At 46.5% G+C, this 16,758-nt stretch overlaps 1 protein-coding gene across 1 annotated transcript in view; it reads left to right on the forward strand.

The window, feature by feature from the left end:
- The first annotated feature begins 298 nt into the window (after positions 1 to 298).
- PCLO (piccolo presynaptic cytomatrix protein) overlaps positions 299 to 16,758 on the forward strand; it is a 271,526-nt gene continuing 255,066 nt past the window's right edge. The window contains 1 exon segment of the mRNA XM_015422970.1: positions 299 to 495. Coding sequence (XP_015278456.1) covers positions 299 to 495 — 197 coding nt within the window.

Here is a 16,758-nt window from a genome sequence, read left to right on the forward strand (position 1 = left end):
TTAAATGCTGGACTACTGGGCTGGGCTGGGGGGGGGGCGCTACTCTGACTGCAGGGGAGAAGAGGCGAGGCACAACGCTCGTTCGCCTTATGCACGGAGGAGCATGCGCTCTGTGGCTCAGGCGGGGGAGCGTGGAGGAGGAGCGCGCTCTGGGCCCCGTTCTCGTCTGTTTCTCCGGCAGCCGGGGAAGGGGGGGGGGCAATCCATCCCTACCGCGAGGGGACCTCGCTGCTCCGAGATCCCCGGGACGCGAAGGCGGCTGGAGCGACGTGCCTTTCTCGGACGCCTGTAGGGAGCCATGGGCAACGAGGCGAGCCTGGAGGGCGAGGGGGCCGAAAGCGCGGCGGATGGCGGGGCGCGAGGGCCGGCCTCTATTCCAGCCGGCGTGCAGGAGGACCTGAGCCGGCTCAGCGCGGAGGAAAGGAAGCAGATCGCCGCCGTCATGCACAGGACGCAGCAGGGGCCTCCCGGCACGGAGACACCCCCCACGCCAAGGCACGCACGGGCGGCGCACGGGTGGGTGGTTTGGGAGGGGTGCCCCGGGCTCGAGACGCGCTCGCGGCCCACCGCGCTGCCGGCCGCGGAGGCTCTGGTTGGGCGAGGCGAGAGACCAGAGCAGCTCAGCGCAGGGGACCCCCCTCCTTCGTGCCAGAATGTTCCTCAGCTCGGCTCCCTGGAGCTAAAATGGAACCCCGCGAGTCTTCCGCCGGGCCGCGGAGCAGCTGTTCACCCGCTTCTCAGGCCCGGGTGTGTCCGGGAGTCTCGCGGGCGCGTGTGAACAGGCTGCGGCCGAAGGCTTCGCGAGCCTGGTGCTTGGAAGATGCCCTGTCCAGGATGCTGAAATGGCTCGCGCGCCTTTGGTCGCCGCGGGGCCCGTGGAAAGGCAGTCTGGGGGCTCGAAAGCAGCCTTGTCACTGTCGCCAGACTACAATAATTAAATGTCCAGTTCAGGACACAGCACCCCTTCCTTGCAGGGAGCCTTTCATTTTATTCTACAAATTCTCTCCTAACCTCACTCTAGATACGTCAGTTACATTTATATAATGGAAGATTTATGTAAGCAAATTCCAGGGGATAAAAGGATCTGATATCTTGACATGAGTATAGCACAAAAAGAATTGCATCCTGGTTAATTGCACTGTTCCTGTCTATTTGAAAGTGGTGCTCACTTGTGGTTTTGCAGAGACGCTGCCTGGTGGGATAGACCTGCTATTGCTCATGGCAGTCATTTTTAATTATATAGTATCCCAGCATGGTCTGCGGTCAAATGGATTTTGGAGGGATGACCAGCAATTCTATAATCAACTCTGCATTATTTTGTGTGGTTGTTGCAGACACCAATTTGGTAATGCCCACAAGTGATAACACTCCTCCCCTCCAGTTTCTTAAGGCCCACTCCTTTTTGTTTTTGTAGTCTTTCGGAGACCATACATGTTAAACGTTTGTTTAAATTTAGAATGCAAATAGATGGGTACGTATCTTCTTGTGCACCCCCCTCCCCCCAAATGTACAAGACTTCTGTTGTGAACTTGGCTCAGATTGAAGCTGTTTGCGATCTGGTTCAGTCAATTTACCATGCTGTTGCTTGATTTGTAAGGGCCCTTGGACAAGTAGCTGCTACTGGAGATTAGGGAAATAAAGCTCATCAAGTTCCTTTCCCCCTGAATGAGACTCCCTACATACATTCTCACTGTTTATACAGTTGTCAAGCTGTTGATGCTGGATCGGGGCTGGGGCTTTAGAAACATGAAGATGGGAATTGCTCCATGGGAAAATAAATGTGTATACATTTTGTAGCATATTAATGATTCACAATTTAAAGTATTGTTGGTTTAAAAATCACAGAAATCCGTATCTTAGCCACTCCATCAATATAAAAATAACCTCTAAATTGTTCTTGGCACGGATACAATTTTATCAGTAGGATTTTTTCAAGGGGCCATATCCATTTTACTGAATTGTTTGTTTATACAAGGTGGGAGGACAGGTGTCTATTTCTTCCTCTTACCAACAATTTAGAAAAAGCTTTTAATTAGATTGTTAGAGTACATTACAATTTCACATGTATATTAATTTAAAATGGCATGAATATTGTCACCTCTCTTTAAATATTTGATTTCCCCAGATCCTGATCAGCAGTAATTTAATAATAATCCTTGAACCTTACTGATATCCTGTTTGTTGTATCATTCATTATATGGAATTTTATTGACTGCTTGTCTGTCTGGCCAGGAGGGAGAGTGGGGTTGTCAGTCATCTGCCCCTTCTCTCTTTGGACTTGTAATTTGCTGCCCTCTAGTGACAGCCTCCGTGGCAGGCAGTTGTAAAATATGTGTGGCAAATTGCTCTAACCATGCAGAGTAACTAGTATCTGGTTTTGATTGTGCATTCCTTGTGTTAGAAGCCAGGGACTATTTTGGCTCTTGTTGGTTTACCATCTGTGTGGTGCTGCTGGGTGACCTAGCTGAACTGGTAAGGTCACCTTGGACTTAGTGCTGGAAACATCTTGGATTGTGGCTCTGGGAGATTCGACATTCAGGCAGGAATTATTTTGTCAAGCTGTGCCCATGGATTTCTGGTTGTTCCACAAGTTTGTGTTGGGCTCAAAACACATGAGAAGGCATGAACTGAATGTGCCATTTTTTACCAGTCAGTTGGCTGGTGGTCTGCTTAAGGCAATAAAGGTTTTATCTACCTACCTATTTATTTAATTTAATGCCAGCAACTTGGTGTTTTAATGCCATCCTAGAATGAAGAACTACTTCAGGCTCTGTACAAGGTTGCTTCTCAGTGCCCTCTTCCCCGATCCCATAGAATCTCATTACTATGGTTTACTGGAAGGTAGGGGACATGAAATGGGTATGGAAACACTGAGAGTTGTTGGTGAGATTTTTGGATGACTGTACATTGGAACAGTTGATCACAGAAGTGACTAGAGGGGTAATACTCGTGACCATGGATTGGGTTCTGAGTGGGGCCTGAGAACTTGATATGAGATACATATGTTGTTCCACTATTTGGGAACAGTGACCACATTGCTATCAAGTTTAGCAGTTATTTCAATGGAAAGTTACCCCCAAAGTCCAAGGCAATCACTTTTGATTTCAATATAGGGAAATTCATTAAAATGAGGGAACTAGTCAGGATGCTGAAAGAAAGCATGAAGAGAATCATATCCTTCCAGCATGTTTGGAACATATTTAAAGCCGTGCTACTTGAAGCTCAGACAGAATGCATATCACAGGTTGGGAAGGTCCAAAGGATTATCAGCATGGTTAGCAAACTAAGTCAAGGCAAGGAGTTTGTGTACATTCGGGGGGGGGAGTGAAAGTTCTGCCCAAGTGAAGTGAGTTGAAAGGAGTACAAAGTCTGGCAAAACAAATGTAAGCTGACAGTAAGGCAAGCAAAAATAAGTCTCTGGGTCCAGATCAGGCCCGTAGCCAGGATTTCCTTTTTCAGGGGGCATTTAAATTTCTTAGGGGGCACCAAGTTGAGACCTTTGGCTAAGAAGCTTAGTCTATCAAGGACAGGTCCCATAGGAGATATGGTCCAAGGAAATAAGGGCTAGTCCCTATATTAAAGGTAGCAACTCTAGAGGAGTATCTTAAAAACCAAGAAAATACACATATTAAGAAAACTTATATACAACAACAGTTAAGCTGCTTATGAGGAAGTCACTAGACGAAACCAAGTGTAAGCCGGCTGCTTCGTCAAGCTCCAGTAGCTTTCAGCTCATTAAGCCCTCTACTTTTTTGACTGCCAACAGTAACTGTTTAGGAATTCCACTGTTATTTTGGGGCTGTTGGCAGCCACTGATATTCTATTGTTTTCTTATTGTTGTAAATATTTGGGGAAATTTTGTATACTTTATAGTAACTATCTAGTATAAAGCAATTGTATCTAGCATACTACTCATGGTTCAGAGTGTATTATTGGTTCTATATTGGCCCCAAGCAATTGTATCTAGCATACTACTCATGGTTCAGAGTGTATTATTGGTTCTATATTGGCCCCAGTTTTGTCTTGTTTCCTTTGCCATGGGCCTCTGCACTGCTTTGCCCAGCCTCGCGCTTCTCTGTACCTCCAGGAGGGTCAGGGGCCGTGGGGCACCTCTGGCAATGGTGGGGGTTGTCGGTGGCCTTCTGTCCCGCCGCCGACTTTCTGTGAGTCCTGATGGGGACCAGGACATGACAAGGTCAGTATATACGACTCCCCCCCAAGCCACTCCCACTTACCTTGCGGGCCCCTGGTCCGCTTCCACAAGTGCTCTGCCACACCCGGCTATGATGCTCAGTTGCTGGCGGACTCGGAAGCGGCTGAAGATGAGGCGGTGGCGGAGGCAGGAGGGTGCCCCTCCGCCAGCCACCCTGTCATCATCTGGCACCACCAGCAGCCCTCCGTGCTGCAGGGCTGCCATGGCGTCAGCCGCCTCCTGCTGTCCAACCCAGGCAGCGGAGGTGGCAGCGGAGAGCCGCTGCGGGGGGGGTGCCTGCTCCATGACAACGCACTCACCTGGGCCCTCCTCTAGAGACCGTTGCATTTATTGCCGCAATGGGCCTTTCTTCTAGTTGGTTCATAAATTGGAATTGGCAGTGAACAGTGTAGTGGGCAGGTTTGCAGAGGATACCCAATTTATCACTGCATGGCAGTGGTGACAAATGTTATGGAGTATTAGGGAAGGAATTGAAAATGAAACAGCCAATATTGTAATGGTTTGGTATAGGTCTATTGTTTGGCCTAATTTGAAATATTTTGTACGATTCTCCACCTGATGACATTGATGAGCACTAGATTCAGGATACGCCAAAGGGACCACTTCTTTAGTCAGCAAGTGATTACATTGTGGAATTCACTGCCAATGGATATAATGATGGCCATGAGTGAATTAGACAGATTCATGGAAGAGATTCATGGTGGTGACTAAAGAGAACCTCCAGACTCAGAGCTGATAGATTAATTAATTAATCAGAGCTGGGAGGCAACATTAAGGGAAGGCCTCTGCCTCCATGCTCTGTTTGTTGGCCCTCGAGGACAAGAGTTTCACCACAATGTAAAAGAGGATGCTGGACTAGATGAATCCTCACTAGTCTGATCCAGCAGGAATCTTATGTTGGTGGAAAAGTCACTGTGAAGTAGACAGAACATACCACCCACTGCAGTTGTTGGCCTATGGAGTGGCAGTGATAGCAGTGAAGGACCTTCTTCTTTGCCTCCATTGCATCTGCAGCAGGTCAAGCAGTCCACTTTTTGTTTCTAGGAAGACCTAGAAGCAAGCCCCTATCAGAGGGTGGTTTTTCCCACCAGCTCTGGCAGTCCATTTCACAATACAGGAGCAGGAAGTGAAACTTTCTTTGAGAATGAAGCCCAACCTGGATACAACAGGCATCAGAAGGATCTGTTTGTCAGGGTTATGTGTGTTGTTTAGGACTGAATTTTCTTATCTGTGTGGGCAGGATTCTTGGGATTATGCCTCTGTCCTCAAATTTGATCTTTGCTCTTCCTGGCTGATAAAATCATGGTAAGAAAAGTTAAAGGCTCTTGCCAAAATTTGGTGGAAGGTGCTGGCTCCCAGGTTCAATTCATGGTGCTGGGTTTCCTTTTAAAGTTCTTCACGAGCTCGGACCTCTGTATCCAAAGAATGGTGTGTCTGTACCGACACCTGCATTAGCTGTTCGCCTCGTCGCAGTTCTTCCTTTCAGTTTTCCTGTCACAGTTGACATGCTGTGCCTATGTACATTTCCTGGGTATTTTCATATGTTGGTCCACAGTTATGGAATCGATTGCTAGAGCTGATGTGAAAAGCACCCCAATTCCTGGCCTGCTGTAAAGGCTGTCAGAGTGTTTCTCTTAGAAAGGTAGTTTTGAGTTGAGATGTTGTTGTTCACTGGCAGGTGACTAATGTGATCTACTTTCATTGGAGAGTTTTGTATTGAGATCTGTTCTGTGTTGTTCCAGTTTTTCATGTAATTGTGGAAGTCACTTTAACTACTGATCATTTTTGTGTCTGAAAATATTTGACCTCACCATGCGGCCAACTTTGGGGAACGTCTTTGACATTTTACCTTCCCTCCCCCTTCAGTAGAAAATTATATTGAAGTCTTCCAGTCCTTTTGAATTATATAAAAACTCACGTGAAAGAGTACAGTGTCTCCCGCTTGTACATCTACATGTCTATATGTGTGCTTGCTTTAAAAGTGGATGCTTTGGTAGTACTCCTGGCACTTCAAACTAGTAAAACACCTCCCATCTAACACTCTTACTCTCTTTTACATTTCCATGGAGTTTAATTTGAATGCATAGAAGTTTGAGTGGTTCTTATGAAGTTAGTTGGCATTGTCTAAGAAGGGTACTACAAAATATTTCCTGCTCCATGAGGTTTGATGGGCTTGCTCAGATGCTGGCCAGAACTGATATGCAGTGGGCTGCCTTTGTAACACTGGTCTGTGACATTAATTGCCCATGAAGGAATTGCAAACAATCAACTCTTCTGACCCTTCAGTATGAGGCTGCTGGTGAAGAGTGGAAGGTCATCCCATGTAGGGCTGCTGCCCTTTGTTCAAGATGGGAGGCTTATTGGTCCTCTGTTCTCCCTCTTCTTATTGGGCTTGCCACTGTCAGTCAGGCAATAAAAGCAAAGCAACATCAGCTGAATTCAGTTATTTTTTGCTTTGTCTGCTGCTGGGAGAAATCTCAAGCCTTATTTCATTCCTAAGGGCCAGGATTCTTCAACTGCAACCTACAATATCCCATGGCTGAAACTGCACTTTCCTGCCATCTCCAAGGCCAGCTGTAAACAACAGAAGACAGTGCTGAAGGGCCCATGAGCAGACCCTGAAGCAGGCCAATTAAGATCTTTCTCTTTCACCCCAGGTGGTCAGCAAAAGGAATTGGCACCTGGATGCAGGTACACTTCTTGACATGTGTATTTTTCATGTCAAAACAGGCTTGAATAGTAGCAATGTGACTGAAATCTCTCTCAGTGAATCTGGGGTGTGCTCAGACCATATTGAGCCTGCCTTGCAAGGGAGGGCAGGATATAAATTGAAGTAAATAAATAAATACAAATAAATATGTCCTTACATATAGAGGCTGTAATGTTATAAAGAACATGGAACCCCTGAAGAACAAGCAAATGAGAGAGAGAGAGAGAGAGAGAGAGAGAGAGAGAGAGAGAGAGAGAGATGCCTTAGGCTGTAACCCTAACCATAATTGCCAGGAAGTAAGATGTTGACATTTCTGGGTGTGACCATGCTTAGAATCAAGTGGTGTTTCACCAGTTTCAAAAGAGAACCTCTGCCAGTCTTGTAGCTAGAGAACCTCTTGTAGCTAGAACAATACAATGTCTTATGGCACCTGGAAGATGAATAAACATATGGTAGCATAAACTTTGCAAGCACATCTGTTAAAGAGTCTGGCAATGGCCACAAGTTTACACTCAGCACCGTTAGACTAGTATGCAGAATAGTTTAGGAACAGCAATTCTTCAGTCCTTGGCTTTTAAAAAAACAAACAAACAAGAACTGTAGTCCACATCCTCAATAACATATTCTGTACATTCTCAAGAGGCTGTTGGGGTTTTCTAGTAATTCAGATAATTCAGAAGATGAAGAAATTCTGATAATCTAAGCACTCTGGAGCAATGTCTCTCCTTAAATTATGGTTTTTTAAAATTTCTTAGTAATACCTGATTCATCAACCACTTTATTTGTTGACTTGACTTTGCTTAAGGTTGGAATGGGTGTTAGAGGCCACTTAGTCTAACCTCCTGCTTCATTTTATGTAATTCAAAGCTAGAGCATCCCTCACAGTTGGCTCTTCAGCACCTAGAGTTGCCAACAGACCTGGAGAAGAATATGTAGTCCCTTTCATAGAGGCTTAGTGGGATGTGATTGATCACTGTGCCATGAAAAGCTTCAGTTACCCATTTCTACACTGTTTCCCCCTCCAGGCAGTTGGAGGCCCTATCAGGACCTGCTCGTGCACCTTAATTAATTCCTGCAGGGCTGCCCAGGAGCAGAATGAGTCATTGAGCACAAAGATTTCATATCCCCTCCTATACTGGTCTTCTCAGAGGAGGTGAATTTACACTTTTTGGAAGCAGTCAAGGAATTCGTATGCTGACCTAGCCATCTAATCATCTGCTGATCCCCCTTCTGTTAGTTTTCAGTGGTATTTCATACTTAAGGTGTGTTCCACAACTTTAATTTGAGAGGGTGACTGCTCTAAGGCACCCAACCTGGTACTTTTCTCCCTTTCTCACAATACAAGAACTCATGGGCACTCAATGAAATTGCTGAGCAGTCGGGTTACAACAGATAAAAGGAAGTACTTCTTCATCCAAAGAGTGATTAACACATGGAATTCCCTGCCACAGGAGGTGGCGGCAGCTATAAGCATGGACAGCTTCAAGAAGGAATTAGATAAGCATATGGAGCAGAGGTCCATCAATGGCTATTAGCCACAAAGTATAGATAGGAACTCTCAGGCTGGGGCAAGTGATGCTCTGTATTCTTGGTGCTTGGGGGGGGGCAACAGTGGGAGGGCTTCTAGTGTCCTGGCCCTACTGTTGGACCTCCTGATGGCGCCTGGTATTTCTGGCCACTGTGTGACAGAGTGTTGGACTAGATGGGCTATTGGCCTGATCCAACATTGGCTTCTCTTATGTTCTTATGTATCTGCAAGTAGAACTCTGTAGGGGATTTATTCCATTGAACAAATAGGGAGTGGTTTGAGTTGTATCATCTGCAAAGTTGGCTTTCTGCTGTGTGCCTGAGGAGAGGGGACATTTGTATAGGGTTCTTGCCCTCAAGCCTGTCCAGGATGAGAGAGAAACCCTATACTTTTCCAGTACCTTAAACAACAACCCAGAGAGGTATGCTATCCTCTTTGGATTTCAGAACAATAAGCCACCAGAATCCCTTTTTAACTAGTCCCGGCTTTTCCCCAAGGGAGGGATTCCAAACCTTTAGGTTAGCCTCTGGGACTGAACACACTAACACCTCCTCAGAGATGCACACTTAATACTCAATGGTAGTGTGTGGCCAGGTAGGCACAGGAAATAGGCTTGGAATCCCAGTTACAACATCAAAACAGGTTAGAAACAAAAATAATATTTTATTCAGCACAGAGTATTGCAATTAGACCATAAGGATTTCAAAACAAGAAAGGCTAGGGCAGTTTGCCTTGACTAAACATTAATAATTCATAGTTACCACATGCAGGAGCTTCCAAGAGTTCAAGATTGTCCATTGTGATAATCCAGGTCTCACCAAGGGATTTTGAGGAGGAAAATCCCCTCTTTGCCCTCCATGTGCTCTAGAGCACAAAGCAACCCTTTGTTCTCCAGCAGACAGCATGGCAGGACAGCATTTCAGGTGAACAGAACACCAGAGAGCCCAGCAGGAGAAAGAATTCTCTCATTGGGAATGACCAGATATAGTGCAATCCTGGTCCCAAATTAGCCCTGGCCAGGAGCCAATAGGGAGTGGAATGGGGTGTGTCCGTAGTTGTCATAGCGACGTGAGAAGATAGGCTGGGAGTTTGGAAACCATGCCTGCAGTCACATGGCCCCCAACTCCAGCCTCCCATCGCCTACGTGCCTTCTTGCATGAGGCCTGCCTCCCCCTTTAGAGGTGTGAAGGAATGTGGTTTATGGCATGGCTATTGAGGCCATCTGGGCCTACCATTTGGCTTGTAACAGGAAGTAAGGAACAGCCTGTTACCAAAAGACAGAACAGGAGAATGCAGGAGACATTTAGAAATCAATATTTCTATACACCCTCCCCCTTAAAGATGGAAATTCAGGGTAAATACCTCAATTTTCATCTAATCTATTCCTCAGCTTACATGCATATAGGTGAGGCTACACTAAGTAACACAACAGAGTCAATAGGCACTTACAGAGTACAGCATTACATAATGAATACAGAAACAATGCACAGAACAAAAACCATTTCAGTTTCATGAAGCTCCCAATTCCACTTCAGGCATAACTTACAAAAACATTTCAAGTTTACAGAAAGGGGGGGGAGTCAGAACACAGCTCATTACAGAAAGCAAACAGGTTAGACCATTCACATAAAAAAAATCATAATCTTGCAAGGTCAGAAATTGCACAGCACCAGCACATTCTGATTCAGGGTGGTTAGAATCATTTGGCTTTCCAGCCACACAAAAGGACACATTTTGTCTTTATCCTAGCCACACAAGATGTCACATCAGTTACCCACAGCTGTCGTAGAGACACCACAAGGGGGTCTGGAGTGTAAGGAGGGATCCACCCTGGCATCCCAACCCACTCCCACAGACACACAGGCAAGCAAGGCAAAGCTTGCATACCAACAATGAGACTTACGCCAAGCCTCAACACACAGCAATCCTCAAGATTTCAGCTCAACCCCCTTACACTTCAGTGAAATAATTGTGTCCCTCTCTCTCTCTGCAAAGGGGGGTGGTCGAGGGACTTCAGGACCGGGGCCCATGTAGAGCTGGGCTTCAGGACCTTGGCCAGCGAAGAGCTTTGCCAGGACAAGCCCATTCCCCCCCCCCCCTCTCTCAGAGATCATTGCGCTCCCATGGGAGCCGCAGAATCTTAGGGAACACACAGACAGACAGACAGGCACAGAGGCAAACACACAGGCAGGCAGAGGCCATCCCAACCCCTGAACAAAACAACCCACAAGCTTAACAGGGTTACTTGCACTCCAGAAGGAAACACTCAACCCTCCCCAGTCCACATTATCCTTTGTCCACACAGCTGCATGCTGAGAGCCTGAGGTTAGGCTTGGAGAACTTGGCATGGGTGAAGGCTTCTTGCATCTTCTTCATGCTTGCCACACAGGACAAGCTGCACAACTATGGTGTGGAGATTAGCACTCATTCACACACATCTTGACGGCGAAGCAGGAGTAGATTCCCTCTTCTCCGCTGACAGGTAGAGTGCGCTGGCTGTGGCTTTGGGGAAAGGCTTCTCTGCACGTGGGAGACTAGATCTCTCGCTGCTCCGTTCCCGATGCTCAGCACGCTTTGTGCAAACACAGCTGCCTCCTCTGGAGTAGACGCTTCTGGACCCTCCAAGACAGCACATTGTTAGACGACAGGCGGTAGAACAGCTCAATCAAGGACAGAAGTCGTTCCATGGGACAGATCGTGAAGGCTGGTGCTCTCCGAAATCCATTCCAAGCAGCATTCAGCCAAAAAAGCTGCAGATTTCAGCACCTTCTGCTGGACAGCTCCAAGTTGATCTCAGCATGGTTAGCTCAAAGGCTCTTGGTTGCCAAAATCCAGGCAGGGGATTCCAGGAGTTCGCAACCCAGAACTCGCCCTGGTCCCTCACGTCATCAACAGTGATGAGAAACACCTTCCAGAGAGCAATTTTCACCTCCCTTAGCCATGTCCAAAATTCCTAGCTAACACTTTTAAAATAACAAAAACTTCCTCATAGTCTATGCAAGCTCTGCCCAGGGGAATGCACCCACGATTTTTGCAACTGAATTCCAGTTCATAGATCCCACAAGCTAAGGCCACCATGTATAGGGTTCTTGCCCTCAAGCCTGTCCAGGATGAGAGAGAAACCTTATACTTTTCAAGTACCTTAAACAACAACCCAGAGAGGTATGCTATCCTCTCTGGATTTCAGAACAACAAGCCACCAGAATCCCTTTTTAACTAGTCCCGGCTTTTCCCCAAGGGAGGGATTCCAAACCTTTAGGTTAGCCTGTGGGACAGAGCACACTAACACCTCCTCAGAGATGCACACTTAATACTTGTCGCGATCTGCCTGTCCGCCGGTCGCCAACTTCCTGCCAGGTGGGCTCCCTAGAGTTCAGTATGTCCCCTCCAAGGCATACGATGAGGGTAGGAGCCGAGGATGGGTTGTTCTCGGAGCCGGAGAGTAGACCTCAGACCAGCGCCGCTCGCCCGGCTCCGCCGGCGTTCCACTCGGCTCCTGCTGCTGCCGGCCGCCCGTTCTGTGTCGTCGCCAGGGTCGCCTCCCTCGTCGGGACCCCGGTAAGTCTTGGGTCATCCCGGGTCGGCACTCCCCCTGGCGCTGCCGTCAGACCCCGGCCGGGACAATACTCAATGATAGTGTGTGGCCAGGTAGGCACAGGAAATAGGCTTGGTGCATCTCTGAGGAGGTGTTAGTGTGTTCTGTCCCAGAGGCTAACCTAAAGGTTTGGAATCCCTCCCTTGGGGAAAAGCCGGGACTAGTTAAAAAGGGATTCTGGTGGCATATTTTTCTGAAATCCAGAGAGGATAGCATACCTTTCTGGGTTATTGTTTAATGTATTGTAAAAGTATAGGCTTCCCCTCATTCCTGGACAGGCTTGGGGGCAGAAACCTATACAACATTATGTTTAGCTTTTCCAGGGGTGCATATTGGCTATAAGATACTTTGCCAAACCCAGAATGGAGGACAGTGCCCCTTTTCCATGAGTATCATGTTATGTGTATTTCTGACAAGTTTAAAGTAGCAGAATGTGCTCCCCTGGTAGTATAATCTTTTGTACTGCTAAGGGAAGAATAGTATAAGCAGGGGCTTAACTGGTGTCACTTCTGCTGAGAGTTTGCCAGTTTTCTTGGTTTATAAGAAATTACTGATGGTAACTTTCTGCGGTATGCATGGGATGCCGTGGTTTGACTAGAGCAGTTTAGTTGCAAGATGATACTTGGTCCTTGGAGATCTACAGATCCCTAATATCTGGGATAGGTTTTTGAATGTTTGTGTATATTCAGAAAAATATATGAATTCTTAATAATAACGGGGCACTGACTGTGTACTTTCAGAACTGATGCCTGGTATTAAGCAACTTAAATGAGTTTGGTATAGTGATACAATACACTTACGGTGAAATCCTATGCAAGCTTACTCAAAAGTAAGTCCTATTGCGCTCAGGGGGGGGGGTTGTTCCCAGGTCAGTATCTATATAAGATAAGGCTAAGCCTTAGTTAACACCTGAATGTGTATTAAACAGCTGCCTGTATCCAGGTTGTTCAAGAATTTTTATTCCAGTTTCTTGCTCTGAGTCAAAGAAACCTGTAGTAAATATCAATAGTGGTAATCTCTCCTTATATATAATTCTCTTTTGGTGTGAATGCTCCACACGCTCCCACAGCCTTTGGCTTCCTCAGCTGCCACTCCAAAGGTATGCCAATCCCCTGGGTGCGTTGCCTGAGTCTCGCCTACAGTATTCTAAACAGTTTGCTGTTCCTCTCCTCCCAGTAGCCAGTCGGAACACAGAGGTCATTTCCATATGCGGCCTGATTGGCCTTTGCCTCTAACATTCTAAACAATTCACTGTTGCTGTTGGGAGTCATTCAATGTGTCCTGAGGTAAAATACATATCCCAATCTTCCCTTAAACGGTCACTGGAGTTGCCAATCTCCCTGTGGGGCCTGGAGATCTCCCAGAAATCACCGTGTTTCCCAGCCACAGCACATCATTTCACCTACAGAAAATTTCCCAGCTATTACAATGGCTGCTTTGGGCAGTGGACTCTATGGCATTATACCCTGCTGAAGTCCCTCCATATCCCAAACCCTGCACTCCCCAGGCTCTACCCCTCAAATCTACAGGTCTGGCCCTCCCCTTAGTATTGCCAGCCTCCAGGCAGCATCTGGAGATCTCCAAGATCAGTTCTCTTGGAGAAAATGGCTGCTTTGGGCAATGGACTCTATGGCATTATACCCTGCTGAGGTCCCTCCGCACCCCAAACCCTGCCCTCCCCAGGCTCTACCCCTCAAATCTACAGATATTTCCCAAACCAGAGTTAGCAACCCTGTAACTGGCTATGGAACTGCTTTCTAGACCCTTGGAACCCAGAAGACATGGCATAGGAGGAGGTGCTTTTCTACCTTAGCTGTCACAGCATAACCCCAAATCAACATAAGACAGGGGTGGAAGGAACCATACCTGTTACCATGAGGCTGTCCTCCCATACTACCCACTTGGGGCAGCAAAATGACTTGAGGCAGCCCTTCCTTATAGCTAAGGAGAAGGAAATAAACATGGCTTGCCTCCCTCTATTTTCCCCTTCCCTTTGCTGCCCCACCAGCCACAGCCGGGACATTCACTTGGAGCTTCCTTCTAGAGCTCATTGTATTTCTTGTACAACGGGCTTTACTCCTAGTATTTCTATATTTCTAACAAACTTAGCAGTTTATGTAGACAAGTGTTCTGTAGGAACCAGAATCTAAAAGTGAGAATTGAAGGATCAGTAATTATGTCTATGACAAGTTCTATGTGCAGACATGATTAGGACTTGGTACTTTGTGAGACCAGCTGAGAACTCCTGGGAGCTTGGTACTTTGTGAGACCAGCTGAGAACTCCTGGGAGCTTTTCTCTCTAGCTATATACTTAGGTCCTAAAAGTTCTCTCATGAGTGGGGACTGCCTGTGGAGCTAGTTTTACAAATTAGTAGGTAAGATAACAATTTAAACTCCATTTTGTAGGTGGAGAGGAGACAGGCTAGTTTCAGAGGCCTTTGCACAGAGACAAGCTTTGCCAGAAATGTGCAGATTTTAGCCGGTCATTAACCCAGCCCAATTTGTAACACCATTTTTAATGTATCAGAAATGTTTGAATTATTTTTTCTAGTAGAATTTGGTGACAACTGTATTAATAAGGCCAGTTCCTAACAGAATGCTATTTCGACCACTAGACAACTATGTTAAAGCAAATAATAGTTCAAAACAAGGTGGAAGCCTGTTAGAAATTTGTGAAAGGGCAACTGTTGAAAATCCCACAAAATTTACCTGTCTAGGGTGTTGTGAGCTCTTAGGGACCTGAGGAGGCTGACTTCTCCCCCTCCATTTATTTAGTTCTGTTTTACTGACATTTGGCTCCTCAAAACATTAAGTGATTCTGGGCCTATTTAAACCTTGTTAAGTGAGATTTCCCCCATCTTTCTTTTGGATTAATTTACGTGATATTTTTCTGCAAATAGATAAGTCTCCTGAGGTGCATAGAAAACCACTGTCTTAGTTATTGATTGATTGATTGATCAGGGAGCTTATATCAGTATATGTGCTGATGTTCCCTATGCCTGCCAACCTCCAGGTAGGACCTGGAGATCTCCTGGCCTTACAAATGATCTCCAGACAACAGAGATCAGTTCCCATGGAGAAAATGACTGCTTCAGAGGGGTGGACTCTATGCCTTTATATCCTGCTGAGGTCCCTCCCCTCGCCCCACCATCCCCAGGATCCACCCCCAAATTTTCAGGAATTCCCCAACCAGGAGTTGGCAACCCTACAGCATCCCCCCATTTTATCCTCAATGCTATTGTGTAGGTTTAAGGATAAGATGAGGGGATAGTGACTGACCTATGGGTCAGCCAATGAGCTTAGTGGCAGGTGGGGGTGGGGGTTTGAATCCAGATCTTCCCAGTAGGATTGCCAATCCCAGGTTGGGGAGTTTCTGGAGATTTGGGGTCAGTGCCTGTGGAGGGGGGAATTTGGGAGGCATTTCACCTAGAATCTATGGTATACCATACAGTTTGCTCTCTGAAGATACTACACAAGAGAGCCAGTTTGGTGTAGTGGTTAAGTGCGCGGACTCTAATCTGGGAGAACCGGGTTTGATTCCCCACTCCTCCACTTGCACCTGGCTGGATGACCTTGGGCAAGCCATAATTCTGGCATAGCTGTTCTTGAAAAAAGAGCAGTTTCTGTCAGAGCTCTCTCAGCCCCACCCACCTCACAGGGTGTCTGTTGTGGGGAGGGGAAGGGAAAGGCGTTTGTAAGCCGCTCTGAGACACCTTTTGGTAGTGAAGGGTGAGGTATAAATCCAATCTCCTCCTCTCCTCTCCTCCTCCTCCTCATTTCCTCCAGGAAAGCAGGTCTCTGTAATCTGGAGATCATTTGAAATTCCAGGACAACTTCAGGCTGTACTCTGCAGTCTGACACCACACTGGCTTGTCTCTGGGTGGCCAGATGGTTTTGATACTTTTCATATCACAATAGGGACCCACGATTAGACAGAACAATGCGCACAAGGAATCGGGAAATCTTACCCTCACCCTTCACAATCTCCTGCTTCAGAATTCACTGAGTTCTCAGGGGCTTGAGAGAGTCAGTCCCCCCCCCCCTCTTATTTGGCTGTGGTAGTTGTCAGTCACCAAATTCTACTAGAACAAGTTCTGTAAATTAACAATGCATTGTATGAAAAAAGGGCTGCATTTTGTCTATTTCACTCCTGTTTCCTGTTAACTCTCTTTGATGTCACTGAATTCTGATATTACAGAGGTATTAACAGAGTTATTAAATCAGCCTCTCAAGCACTTCTGTTCTGTCATGGGAATGTGGAATTTACCTATCTGGCCCAGGTCCCAAATACCTAGACCTCAGTGAGTTCACCTTTTCTACTAGTAGAAGCAAATAGAGATTTATGGTTTTTAGTTACTCTGCTAGCTAGAGGACTTAAAAGAGAAATTAAAATCTTATTTTGGTTTCTTCCCTCTTTTAAGTAGCACAAACGTCTGCATATTTACTAAATGCTGGGCGTCACACGGAGGAGCTGTGACTCACTGATGAAGGGTGTGCAAAGGGACTCCGGCAGCATCTCCAGTTTGAGGGCCTTTAATGACAGGTGTTGAGACCAGGGTGATGACTTGTTTAGGATTGCTACTTTAATAGTTGCAAAGAACATCCATGCACAAAAGCAAATGCACTCTGCTTGGTCTGAGATGTGGAGACCACAGCTGCAGAACTGGCATCTTATCCAGAGCCCTATGGTCTCAAGGGGTTGCCGTGTAGGG

This window comes from Gekko japonicus, unplaced genomic scaffold, assembly GCF_001447785.1.
Source record: "Gekko japonicus isolate JY-2015 unplaced genomic scaffold, Gekko_japonicus_V1.1 scaffold145, whole genome shotgun sequence".
NCBI lineage: Eukaryota > Metazoa > Chordata > Lepidosauria > Squamata > Gekkonidae > Gekko > Gekko japonicus.